This window comes from Nematolebias whitei, chromosome 9 (genome assembly GCF_014905685.2).
Source record: "Nematolebias whitei isolate Nwh7 chromosome 9, NemWhi1, whole genome shotgun sequence".
In the NCBI taxonomy this organism is placed as follows: Eukaryota; Metazoa; Chordata; class Actinopteri; order Cyprinodontiformes; family Rivulidae; genus Nematolebias; species Nematolebias whitei.
The window spans coordinates 44,437,114-44,450,703 of NC_056506.1; the positions used below are offsets into that span (position 1 = coordinate 44,437,114).

General features: G+C 40.2%; 1 protein-coding gene across 1 annotated transcript in view; it reads right to left on the reverse strand.

The window, feature by feature from the left end:
• The window catches only part of tep1 (telomerase-associated protein 1), a gene marked incomplete in the record, with an annotated part of 38,071 nt that overhangs the window by 16,474 nt on the left and 8,007 nt on the right, over positions 1-13,590 (reverse strand). The window contains 17 exon segments of the mRNA XM_037681383.1: positions 523-658; positions 807-899; positions 992-1,171; positions 2,571-2,706; positions 2,809-2,996; positions 3,667-3,855; positions 3,957-4,074; positions 4,202-4,315; positions 4,442-4,563; positions 5,731-6,022; positions 6,121-6,261; positions 7,444-7,518; positions 7,675-7,793; positions 9,453-9,521; positions 11,185-11,337; positions 11,414-11,702; positions 12,241-12,433. Coding sequence (XP_037537311.1) covers positions 523-658; positions 807-899; positions 992-1,171; positions 2,571-2,706; positions 2,809-2,996; positions 3,667-3,855; positions 3,957-4,074; positions 4,202-4,315; positions 4,442-4,563; positions 5,731-6,022; positions 6,121-6,261; positions 7,444-7,518; positions 7,675-7,793; positions 9,453-9,521; positions 11,185-11,337; positions 11,414-11,702; positions 12,241-12,433 — 2,607 coding nt within the window.

The window sequence follows — 13,590 nt, forward strand, 5'->3', positions numbered from 1 at the left end:
TTTGTTTTTTTGAATGTCCAGAGGACCAGATTCAACTTTTTTAGATTTTTCTACCTGGATTATTGAGCATGCATCAGGATATCAAAGATTTTAGTTCAGCATCGGCAGCACTTCAGTGGGGGGGTACCGCAGGGGTCCTTCCTCGGTCCTCTTCTCTTTTTTTTCTATACCTGCTGCCACTAAGTGCCATTTTCTATAAGCATAACTTTCCCTTTCATTTCTACGCTGATGACTGTCAAATTTACTTCACACTGAAGCACACTGGTGCACGTTCTGTTCAGCCTCTTCTTGACTGCCTGGCTGACATCAGGGACTGGATTGCTTTAAATTTCTTAAGTTTCAATGAGAAGAAGACTGAAGTTATGCTGTCTCCTAATGGCACGATCAAGAGCCACTGCATCGACCTTTCCTCTCTAGCCTCGTTTGAGAAACAACAGTCACAAATCTGGGAGTGATAATGGACATAGGTAAATATACAAAAATGTAATCTAAACGTTGTCATAACAAAGCAATTTTACTTACCTGTTGGGCTGATGGTAAGGGCAGCGAGGGCCAAGCGGATTCCCAGCATGCCTCTGTACTGGGAGCAGAGTCTCTCCAGGCTGAACTGGACCAGTTGGCTCAGAGACTGAGGCAAACTCAGCAGGTTCTCCTTCAGCTGAGACACAAAGGCAGAAAACACTTTAATGTCTGCCATCATCTGCACAAGGTGATCATATTTCAAGATTATGTACTCAGATGCAGCAACCATACAAAGTACAACCAGTGAAACCAGTGTGGACGTGGCTAAAGAAGTAATCATGCACCTTGTCAAAGGAGGCGAAGTTCCTCAGGTCTTCACAAGCCAGGTGCAGATAGAGAGGACTCGCCGCGCCTTTCTTTGTTATCAAAGTCTGGAGCTGCACACAGAGCAGAGTTTATAGATTAAAACAAAAGTTAAGGAAATATTTAAAAAGTCCAGAGGAAAAAATGAGAGAGAAGACAGAAGAACCTGGTTGTTGAACGCCGAGTCGCTGAGCTTCTTCCCAAAGACGTCCAGTTCCTTCTGAACGATCTCCTTGCGGTCCAGCATGGTGAGCTGTCCCAGAGAAAACAGGAGCGTCCCGCTTTTCATGGTCAGAGTTTTCAACAGAGCTGCCTTGGTCCCGATGCTCAGCACCAAACACACACCCTGACAGGAAGACAAAAAGTTTCATCAAATTAAAACTTATAATAATTTATTATTAAACAGCTGAATGTTGCGTAAATCAGTTCTGTAAACATCAAAATAAAATAAACATTTCTGAATTTATTCTAATTCAGACCAGATTTTATTTTAGGGACCTCGCAAACTAGAAACTAAATAAAACACCAAATCTGAAAGTTGAGAAAGTGTGAAAACAAATTTTCAGACCACAGTCAGTGAGGATCCACAACTTCTCCTCCACCATAACAGTCAGCACAGGCTCCCCTCAGGGATGTGTGCTGAGCCCTCTCCTGTTTACTCTGCTCACGTATGACTGTCCAGCTACCCATCCAGGCTGTCACATTGTAAAGTTTGCAGATGATACAGTGGTGGTGGGATGCATCACAAACAACGATGAGTACAGCTTCAGGCAAGAGGTGGAACACCTGGAGAGCTGGTGCAGAGAGAATAACCTTCACATCAATGTGAAGAACATGAAAGAGATTGTGGTGGACTTCAGAAGGAACTAACACACCTACCCCACCCCTGAACATAAGAGGATCTGCGGTGGAAGTGGTCTCCAGTTACAAGTACTTGGGTGTACATAAATGGCAACCTCAGCTGGAGCAACAACACCACCAGCCTGATCAAGAAAGCTCATCAGAGACTCTACTTCCTCAGACGGCTGAGACGAGCTGGTCTGGGAAGCTCAGTCCTCACCTCCTTCTACAGGTGTGCAGTGGAGAGCATCCTGTGCTCCAGCATCAACGTGTGGCATGGAGGCTGCACAGCTGCAGAAAGCTTTGCAGAGAGTGGTGAAGGCTGCACAGAAATCTGTTGGAGTCAGCCTCCCCACCATCACAGACATCTACACCTCCAGATGCAGGAAGAGGGCCACCTGCATCATGAAGTACCCCACTCACCCAGCACACACACTTTTTGCCCCACTCCCCTCAGGAAGGAGGTTAAGGAACATTAAGTGTAGAACCACTAGACTGAGGAACAGCTTCTACCCTGAGGCTGTTAGACTCATGAATATCTCACCAGAATAATCACTGAAAAAAAAAAAAAATTACATGTTGCTGCTGGTTTATTTCATGTTGCTGTGTTCATGCATGCTCATCTGCTCACACAGACTCATGTTCATGCTGCTGTTTGGCGTATTGTTTTTATGCTACTAGTGATTAGCATATTTTTAGTTGATGTTTTTCTTAGTTCATATCTTAGATCTTAATGTTTTTCCTTTTACATTTTATTGTTGGATGCAACTGGGACCCCAAGTACACAATCTCGTTCCACCACATGTACCACATGTGGTGCGTATGACAAATAAAGAAACCAACTCTCTAAAATGCTGAATTTAGTAATAAACTTGGAGCTTTGTTTTAATTATCCTGCTACTGACTTGTGGAAGGAGCTGAGGGATCCAATCAGAGCTGAGCTGTCCTCTGCCGTCTTGAAGGAGATCCACCCCGTCAACCAGCACCACCAGAGGTTTCTTCATTTCTTTCAGTGTAGAGTGAAACTCTTCCAGCAGGTCTCTGTTGGTAAAAACAAAAATTATTGTTTTTTTTGTTTTTTAACTGCACAAATCGCTGGAAACCACCAGTAGTGAAGGTAGCTTATGAAAAAAAGTATCCTACTTGTACGTGTGTGGAAGAGGCAATTCTTCTTCAGTGTCTTTTATTTTTCTCAGCCACTGTATGAGGCACCGAAGGAGGTTTTCGACCGAACGTGCTGATTGGCTGGCAGCTGTAGAGTAGGAGATGATGTCACAGCGGCGGTCTCTTTTTGACTTTCCTCCAGTTCTGAGTGCGTCTGCAAGAGCAGCCTGAGCAAGAGAGGGCGATTTGAAAAAAATGGCAGCATTTAAGCAGCGACAAAGGTAAATGCTAACTTAGCATTCGCTCTATCAGTTTCCTGTTTTTAGTTTTCTGTTTTTTGGGGGTTTTTTGCAAACTACTTCAGCCAGCTCGCCCATTGTTGCCTTCAGCTAGCTAGCTTTGTTGCTTCCTTTAGCCAGCTAGCCTGTTGTTGACTTTAACTAGAAAGTCTGCAGCCCATTTGATGACTATTCTAGCAGAAATATTACGAAATTACTGCTCGAAGTTGCCCAGGATGCATCAGAAGTGCTTCTGCTGCTAATAGCATTAGCAAATAAGCACAAAATTCTATATAATAATCATATAATGCAAAATTACCAGTGATGTAGGCATTTATAAGATGTCGTTCACATGAATTACCAAGACATTTTTGAGAAAGGAGCCATTTTAAGATGACAGCTATCCACTTTTGTCTTGGTTGCATTCAAACTACTTGTCATTAGCTCGTCAATCAGGTTGAATTAAACTGTTTCTCAAACCTGAGGTCGTTCAAAGAACCATCTAAAACAGGTAAGTTATTGATAGTTCATATCCCATTCACAAAACCCCACTTTATAAGATAGGAAGTATTGCTTTAGTGTAATCTGGACTCGAAATAAACCAAGGTCTTAAATTTACCATAAAGACTGTTTTTCCCTCTCCAGCTCCACATTCTATCACCACCATCCCTCCTTTGGTTTGAACGTTCTCCACCATCTCCACAGCAGAGGACAGCAGCTTGGCCCTGCCGAAGAACTGCCTCTGCAGGGCCCCCTGGTGCACTTCCTGCTCCAACAGCTCAGAAGCAGCCTCGGCCTCTTCGCCTTCCTGACAAACAGAGAAAATATCAATTAAAACATCTGCAAGACTAAAGAAAGCTTATTTACTGTTAAAGAAACCGCAACATTTTACTTGTCAGAGTTACCGACCTCCAGGAACTGCTTCTGCACAGCCACCCAGAGATCCTCCAGCACAGCTTTGGCAAACTCCTCCAGGTTTTTCAGATATGGCTTTCCTTCCACAACGCCTCCCCACTCACACAAATAACTTCAAGAGAGATGTCAGCTCCAATTAGACTTTTATTAAGTACTTTAGGACCGACTAGTTCTTCAAAAATACTTGTCAGAAGTCCTGAACTACACACGTTAAATGTGATGCGGCAGAGCAGACTCACTTTTCAGTGATTTTGACTTCGCAGTCCAAAAGTCTTCTCTTCAGAGACGTCAATTTATCCTCGGCCTCTTTTGATTCTGCAGCAAAATCTGATCTCCAAGCTACAGGAATCGATCTGAACAAAACAAATATTAATTACAGCTACTCAGCAATCAAATGACCTTTGATTTGACAAAAATGTGCTTATTGTATGATTCAGTCTGTGCCACTAAAGATCCGTGTTTTTAGATTTTGTGCTCACTTGCTGACGTTTGGATCTCTGAAGTAGCAGAACATTCGCTGCTGCACCGAGTCGGGATAAAGAGCGTGGAACTGACGGATCTCCATTTCTGTGATGGACAGACCAGCCGGAGCCGAAGCCAGCTGAATATTGAAAAAAAATAAACATGATTATTTTAGCGCTTTAAAAGACTAATTTAATTAATAAAGACTAAATGTAAAACTCAGACTGTTCATTTCAGACTGTGTCTTTATGACCAATACGGTATCTGTGAAAGTGTGTTAAATATGACCAAGTACCACATCAAATATTAGCTCAATATTGCCAAATAGAGCTAAGATGTAGCCATTTTTGTGTTGACTAATGTAGATTAGCTTCAGCAGCCATCTTGATTAGGTGTGACGCCAAAAGTTGATCAGTTATAGAGGCCAGGTGGTTACAGACAGAACTGACTCCAATATTTTAAAGCACCATTTTGAAATGAAGATCTTACGTGATCAGTTGGCTCCCTAAGTATGTGTTGGGGATGACTCTCAGCTACTACCATGCTAAGGTTTATGTCAATATCTGTAAAATTGGTCGAGTTGTAAACATTTTGCGGTTACTAAATTTATTATCTGCTTTTCAAGGCATTTTCAATCATAAATAAGAGAATTAAGGCCACTGTGCTTTTTATTTTATTTTTTTCAAACTTTTTTGTCAGAATTTGAGATTAAAGGCAATACCTTAGTACTCTAAAGTAATTAAAGTCAAAATTCTGGCCTTTCTTTTTTTTTCAAAATCCTAAAATTGAAATTCAAAATTTTGACTTTTTTCCCCTCATCATTCTTAAATTAAAGTTCAAGATTAAATTCAGAATTCTGACTTTTTCCTTGAAATTCTGACTTTAGTCTCAGAATTCTGAGATTGAAATCAAAATTCTGACTTTATATTGGAATTCTTAAATTAAACTTCTAAAAAAAATCTCTACGTTCTACTGAAAGCATCAGAACTCTCTGTTTGTAGAATTATTTGAAAAAAAAAAAAATCTTATTCACAGTCCAATTTCTGACATTAAATTTAGAATTTTATTTTTAATTTCAGGATTCTGATTTTTCTTTAAAATTCTGACTTTAATGTAAGAATTGTAAAATTTGAGAAAAAAATAGAATTCTAAACTTAAAGTCAAAATTCTGAGAAAATTTTCAAAATTCTGAATAATTTAAAAAAACATTTTAAAATTTCAGAATTTTGAAAAAAAAAAAAAAAAAAAAAAACTCCCAATATTCTGCAGTTCAGGTGCGTCTTACCACACAGTCCATGCATCTTACCCAGCTGTACTGCGGCAGGTCAGGGAGGACAGGTCTGGGGGGCACCTGGCCGTACCTTTCCCCCAGGATCCCCACCAGCATCTGGCTGCGACACACCTCTGACAGACACAGCTGGGCGGCTCGCTCTGACTCCTCCTCCGTCACGCCCCAGCGCAGCTCCACCTCCTGCAGGTGGAGGCAGTGTGCCGCAGCGCGACGGCGGAGCTCCGGGAAGACGCTGCGAACCAGAACGTCACGCTCAGCGTGCATGTCTCTGAAGGTGGAGGAGATGAACACTCGAACACCTCGCCACCTGAGGACAGAGGCACAAGCTCAGGTTAAAGGGGTTATTTACAGTAATTAATTCCCTGCTAAGATGTAGCTATATTTTTACTGTTAAATTAACTTTACCTTAATTTAGGGCTGGGTGGCATTGAAACAAGTTTGTTAGCAGGTTGTAGTTCTTTAGCACCATCAGGTTTGATGTTGTACATTTTGTCCAGATGCTCCACGTGATCCAGCAGCCTGGAAGATCCACGCTCTGCTATAAATCTGGTCGCGTGTTTAGGGGAAAAGAAAAAAGAAAGTAATGTATTATTAATTATTATAATTATTATAATTGTTATTATTATTATTATTAATTATTATTATTTACCAGTAATAGGCACAGTTACGCTAATCCGCGCTAACAGCGGGAAAAAATTTTGTTTAGCAGATTAGCATTTTTGCCAACTTTGGAAACCGTTAGCAGAATTAGCTTCCGCTAAATTAAGGTTTGCCAACTTTGTCAGCAAACAAATATCTCAAGCTTGTTCCTGTCTGTTGTGGGCGTGTCTCAAAGAGTCCGTTAGGCACGCTATTGGCTTACTACGTGTACATGTGACAAGACAGGATTGGTCGATGCAGCTTCAACTAGAAGGAGACGAAGACCTGTGAAGCAGACTGAGCGACAGTTGTCTTAGCGGTGTGCGGTTTAGTGTTAGCTTTAGCTATTGCGTTAACCTGTTTAGTGGTTCAGTGAAGGTAACTTTTTAGTTAGCAGAATATGGGTTAGCAAAGCTAACTTTTTGTTTAGCTGTACCCACCACTGTTATTTACCATTTTTTGGTAAAACCAGACCTACCAGTATTTTCAGTCTGATAAATGATGATTTCCATTCAGTTAGTTTAGCTCTGTTATATGGACAGAAAATTATGTATAACAAGAAATTTCGGAGATTAAGTTATTATATTGGCACCTGTAAAATATCCAAATTCAAAAGTTTTGCTACTCAGAATAACTAGAGAAATACAATGTTAAAGCTGAATGACTGTTGAAATTAACTAAAACCTAAAAGGAGCAACAGGTTAGCTAAAGGCAATAACAGGTTAGCTAAGAGCCTAAAAACAGCAGCAAACTAGCTAAAGGCACAAACAGTCTAGCTAAGAGCTGAAAGCAGCCAACTAAAGGTGAAAAGTACAAAATAAAATAAATATAGAGTAAATATGCTGAAGCTGATTTAAAACAGAACAATATTTTTGATTTCAGTGAAAAGTTCCCAGCGTATTTCTATGAAATTTATTTATATATATATATATATATATATATATATATATATAATCATTATGCATGCTATAATCATTCATCTTTATGAAAGCATTCTTAAAAGCACTAAATGTGAAAAGCTCTACATTTGTAGTTCAATCAGTTTTTTTTTTTTTTGCATCATCACAATCTTAAATTTTATTATTTTACCTCAGTGTCTGCTCACTGAAACTTTTCAGGACTACGCAGTTCCTGTCCGACGACTTGTCTGCGATAATGCTGTTGCTAAACATAAGTTAATAAATGGTAGAGAAAACACAGTTAATAAATGGTAGAGAAAACACAGTTAATAAATGGTAGAGAAAACACAGAACTATCACCGTAATGGTCCCATTCCAGTGACTGAAATTAATTTTATTTAAAAAATAAAAATAATATCACCTGTCTGAAAATAAGACATAAGCTGTCAGAGCTTTGCTGTTTGCTTCTTTCTTGTAGTTGTCGATGGCCCACATCAATGAGCTGTCAAGCCATTCAGCCAGCACGATAATGTTGTCAACCTGAGGAGAAAAAATATTTGACTTGCAAACAAGAAAGTCATGAGCACCAGCGGATCCTTTGGTTGCTGCCATGACAAGCATCAATGACCTTCAGGCCACAGCTCCTGAAAGCATCTTCTGAAAGAGAAACCCTAAACAAGGCCCTATCAGATTCCACGTCCACGACCAGCCACTGGACAAGTGAAAAACTCTCCTGGAGATGTGAGATGAAGATCACACAGAGAGTGTCTCCACCAGACATTCTCAGTTCATCCTCACTACATGTTTGGGTTTACCAGGTCTATTAGGCGGTCTCCCCCACTACCAAACTAAACACATTACCAGGTGGTGATCAGTTGACAACTCAGTTCCTGTTCAGTGTCCAAGACATGTGGCTGAAAGTCTGATGATTCATTTACAAAACTGATCACAGATCTTGGGCCTATCAGGTGTCTGGTAAGGATGCCACCTGGATGCCTTCCTAGGGAGGAGTTTTGGGTATGTCCAATTGGGATGAAACCCCGGGAAGACCAAGGACACACTGGAGAGACTATGTCTCTATGCTGTCCTGGGAACACCTTAGAGCTACAAGAGGTGGCAGTGGAAAGAGATGAGTAAGGCTCAAGGTGACTGTCGTCATTTGCATCACATGTGGTCTATGAGGTGGAACGAAATTGTGTACTCAAGGTCCCAGATGTCTGGGCCTCCCTGCTCAACTGTTTGATTGGATCCGGTAACCATCAGGCTTACTATTAATAAAGTTATGAACAAATATGACTGCCTTGAATGAATAAAACGTATACTGGATATGTAAACTGAAAATAATTACATAAAAACTAATTTTAAACCAAACAGCCACTTACAAGCAAACAAGCTGCCCCTTCAAGTAGCATAGTCTGTTGGAGTCAGCCTCCCCACCCGCACAGACATCTACACCTCCTGATGCAGGAAGAGGGCCACCTGCATCATGAAGGACCCCACTCACCCAGCACACACACTTTTAGCCCCACTCCCCTCAGGAAGGAAGTTGAGGAGCATTAAGTGTAGAACCAATAGACAGAGGAACAGCTTCTACCATGAGGCTGTTAGACTCATGAATATCTAACCAGGATAATCACTGTGAAAAATCACATGTTGCTGCTGATCTGTTTCATGTTGCTGCTGATTTGTTTCATGTTGCTGTGTTCATTCATGCTCATCTGCTCTCACAGACTCATGTTCGTGCTGCTGTTCGGCGTATTGTGTTTATTGTTTTTATGCCATTAGCGGTTAGTGTATATTTAGTTTTTTTTTTTTTTTTTTTGTTTGTCTCTTAGATCTTATTACTGATCTTTTGCATTTTATTGTGGGATGTAACTGGGACCCTGTTTACATAATCTCGTTGGCACAACAATAAAAACACTGACTGACTCAAGCTGCTGACAAACTGACTCTGGAACAAGTAACAGATAATCAACGCATGGATGGAACTTTTGGCCTAGTGTAGCCTGGTACCAACAACACTTCTGGGCCACTCTACACTCAAACATGGAGTTTCTTAAGCCTAGTAAAAAGTCCAATAACAGAACACTGTACACAGGTTCAGCTCAGGGTTAGGTCCAAACCATCTCAGTCTGGTCAAAAAATAAATAAAAATTAAACAAATAAAAATCAAACAAAATAAATGTAGGATAAACTTACCTTGTTTTTCTTGGAGAATATTTTGTAATACATATCAACATCACATTCATCTGAATTTTCGTTAAATGCCTGTGGAAACAACAAAAACAAAAAAAGGTTCAATAATAAAGCCCAAATCACATCTGCTAGTTTAACATTACCTCCATAACTGTGGGATCCAATCTTAGACCTTGAGGGCACCAACATCAACATTTTAGATATTGATCCGTTTCAAAAAGCGATTTAAATGCATGGGTAACATAATTCTTCAGAACTTGAAGACATGCTGAAGAGGTAGGACTAGGACTGGACACCACTGATCAATAATAATCTTATTCATATTAGTAAATACATTGATAAATAACACTGTTACTCCCAGAACGAAACTTGGTTGCAGGTACTTCACAAAAGAGTAGCATAAAAGCACAAAAAAGAAAATGCAAAACAGGAGCGGCCATGCATGGACAACAGCATTAACAATTACAACAATGGCCATATAAGCAGGGCTTAATATGAGCAGGATCCTGCCAGAACAGGATCCGGGAACTCTCGTTTTGACAGGGTACGTTCCGGTAACTGTTCGCTTGGATCCGGTTTCTTTCAGGCTTACTAATAATAAAGTTATGAACAAATAGGACTGCATTGGGTGTGTAAACTGAAAATAATTACATAAAAACTAATTTTAAGCACAACAGCCACTTACAAGCTGCCCCTTCAAGTAGCATTTCCAAATCTACCCTTAAAAAAATTGTAGGTAAGCATAGATGTTTAACAACCTGTTAAAATACGCCAAAATGCTGAAATCACATTTACTTTATTCAAAATCACCCCCCACGGCTCGCCCACTATTTGTGGTGCATCAGTTGGTTTACAAATTAAGCCCTGCATATGAGAATAGTTGGGTTTGGTTAGTGGTCAGTAAAATAGAATAGGGGCAAAGAGGAGCAATTTCTTAATGCAGCTCAGAAGCTCCAACTCCTCAACGGTGTCAAGCTCGGAGCTGACAATCGATTTTTTTTTTTTATCAGCGTATTCAGTCTGTCAGCGTCGTTTGCTTTGATGCCAGCTCACAACAGCAACAAAAGAGAAACGGAACTAAAAAAAAACATCTGTATCGTCTTATTGCAGACGCTGATGGATGTCTTTCCAACATATCTTGTGTTCTTATAGAAGTTTTTCTCCGAGTGTAATGCAGGAAGGAAAACTGTGAGACTACGGCAAGAAAAGTGGCACAATAAGAAATAGGGATGGGCATTGCAAGCAAAAATGCTCTTTCAATTTGTCATTGAATATTCAAATTGTTTTCTGGCAGCAAAGCTGAGCTCACCCATGGCCGTGATTCCCACTTTAAAATCCTTTCAAAATAAACTCCAAGGGCAGAAATGCATACTAGGGATACTCAATGATTATTGTTGTTGTTGTGTGGGAAGGGGCACACAAGAAACAATTTGACATCTCACTACCAGGTAAATGTTTTTCTTCTAATTCATAATTTTAACTAGGCTTTTTTAATCTTTACAAATTACATATTAAAATTTTCTGTAATTTTTAGATTTTTGTGAGACCAATTAAAAATGACTTGCTGCACATTTAGTATGTTTTACAAATACTGCATGCAAAGTGGACACACACCTTTAGCCAGTATGAGAGACAACTTTGGTAAAATCACAGCACATTTAACTAAAAGTTTTGTTATAGACATTAAAATTAAAACACTTTTGATAACCAGGAACGCAAAAGAGGAAAAGCCCACCTTCACTTCCTTCATCAGACTTTTAACGTTGTCCAAAAGGACGTTGGACTTCAGCTGGACCTCCTTACTGTGGCTGTAGCTGTTCAAGCAGAGCTGATGATCCTCTGCGCTGCTGCTGATCATCAGAGCGAGCAGAGCTGCTACCTCCATCCTCTGGAAAGGATTTATGATTATGATTTCATGTGGTTTCTATAAGCCCACCTTCCCCTCTGAGAATATATAAACTCACAGTGGGAGTGAGGCGGTCACGGTCTTCGTCCTGCTTCTTTTTCCACCTCTGAGAAATGGTCTCAGGTTCTTTCTCCTCTTTTTTGTCCTCCTGGTCTTGTTGAACCGGGTCTACAGGGAGACAGAAGTCCTGCTTCTTGCTCCAGGACTCGTCCTCTCTGATGTTACAGCTGAGCATGATGATGGTTTTTCCAGGGAGGGGGGGCACATTGTAGCGACAGGAGATCTGAACCGCCGTCTCCAGAGCTTCTCGGTACCGGTCCAACAGATCAATCGTGTACAGCCTCTGACTTTAAACACACACGCAGAAGTTCAACACTTCAAGATTCAACTGGAGTTTACTTCCGGTTGTTTGTGGTGCATTTGTTTAAATTTTTTTGACGTTATGAGCTAATTTCTCCGATGTTTATTTTCTTTATCGATACACGCTGCTCTTGTTTTGGCTCCATTTCAGCTCATTTAACAATCAGAGTATGTGTTGAGGAGGACTCTCAACTACTACCACGCTAAACTGTACATTTGGAATGGGTTTTAGCTCTCTTTAGGTCAGCTGCGGAGGCCATCTTGAATCAGTTTGACTCCAAAAGTTAAGCAGTTGTTGACGAGTCATCCTTTGGTGCGATTCATTAAAACCTGTTCAGTGATTCACAAGATATTTTGCTAACAAAACAGAAAAATGAACACAAAAAGCACATTTTGGGTTAGCAACTATTGTGGCTTATTGCTAAAGATAAATTCTAAACATATTGGAGACAAACTGCTTGGAAGAAAAAAAAAACAACTAAAAAGTAGCTTCAAGTGTTAAAAAAGAATAAAATCTCATCTTACTTGGCTTTTACAAGTTGCGCCTTCCTCATTTTGTACAGTCGATAAATCAAGGGCACACGGAGCGACGTCTTCAGCCTCCTCTTCGCAGTCGTCTCCCACATCAGATTCTTGAAGCGCCTGCTCTTTGGGATCTTCTGCAGGATGTTGACCAGGATCGCAGACCCAGAGGGGATAGCCTGCTGCGACGCAGAAGCTAAAAATGATAAAATATTAAGAGAGGGTCCCGAAAATGTGTTCTCAGCTGCATAAGTGCACGGACGTGATGTTTGTGTTTTACTAAACAGATTTCACGTTAGAGCTGGTTGAATATTTGACACGAGGAAACCAGCCCGTAGTCTCTCACCTACAGTAACACACATCTTAAGACTTTTTTCTGCTGGAAATTCCAAACTTGCCCAGAATTTAGTTTTCTGACTTGACAGTCGGCGTATTGTGGAAGTCTAGCTACAAACATTTACTGTGAATGTACAACTCAGACTGTGCACAAAGGATAAATAGCAGGAACTGAACTAAAAAGCCATCAGCAGCCATCAGCATCTATAACATCTCTTCATGAAATGAGGATAACGAGTTAACAACAAATAATTTCCCTTTGGGATTAATAAAGTATTTTTGAATTGAATTGAAAAAAGCAATAATTTGGCTGTTTGAAGTTGAAATCTATAGAAAGGTCCCGAACATTCAACATCTCACCTGATAGCTCTTTCAACAGCCTCAGTACGTCGGAATAAAGTTCAATTCTGACTAAAACAACAGCTTGAAACTACCTCAGTCTCAAAAAATTCATAGAGATTCATAAAAAAGGTTTTGCAAACCTTTACACCTCTGAAAGGTTTGAGTTACATGGTTATTTACAAGCTCAAGCAGCGCGACAGCAGCTAGCTGTAGCCCTTCTGGTGCAGCCTGTGGTACGTTCAGCAGGAATATCAAAGTTACGGCTGGATTAACTGAAATACAAAACTGACAGCAGTGTAAAAGCTAACGGAACAATGTTTGCATGAGTAGATTGGATTGGTTTTAAGATGACCGCCATCTAATTTGGCCTTGGTCCTGCTCAGACTAGCCGTTAGCTCATCAATCAAGGGAGAATTTAAGTATTTTTCCAAACTGAGGACGTTTAAAGAGCTATCAGTAACAGGCAGGGTGTCATTTGTTCATAACATTTTCACAAGATCCTACTTTTAAAAAAAACAAACAAACATAACTATCGTTTTAAATCACGCAGTTTGAGTTGAATTTCTAAAACGCTACTCTTGTCTAGAGTAAAAGATGAACAACTGTGTGCACTTTAGGGTTGGACTAACATATGACTGATAAATTATACAGTAAAGGTATTATACCAGCAGTATA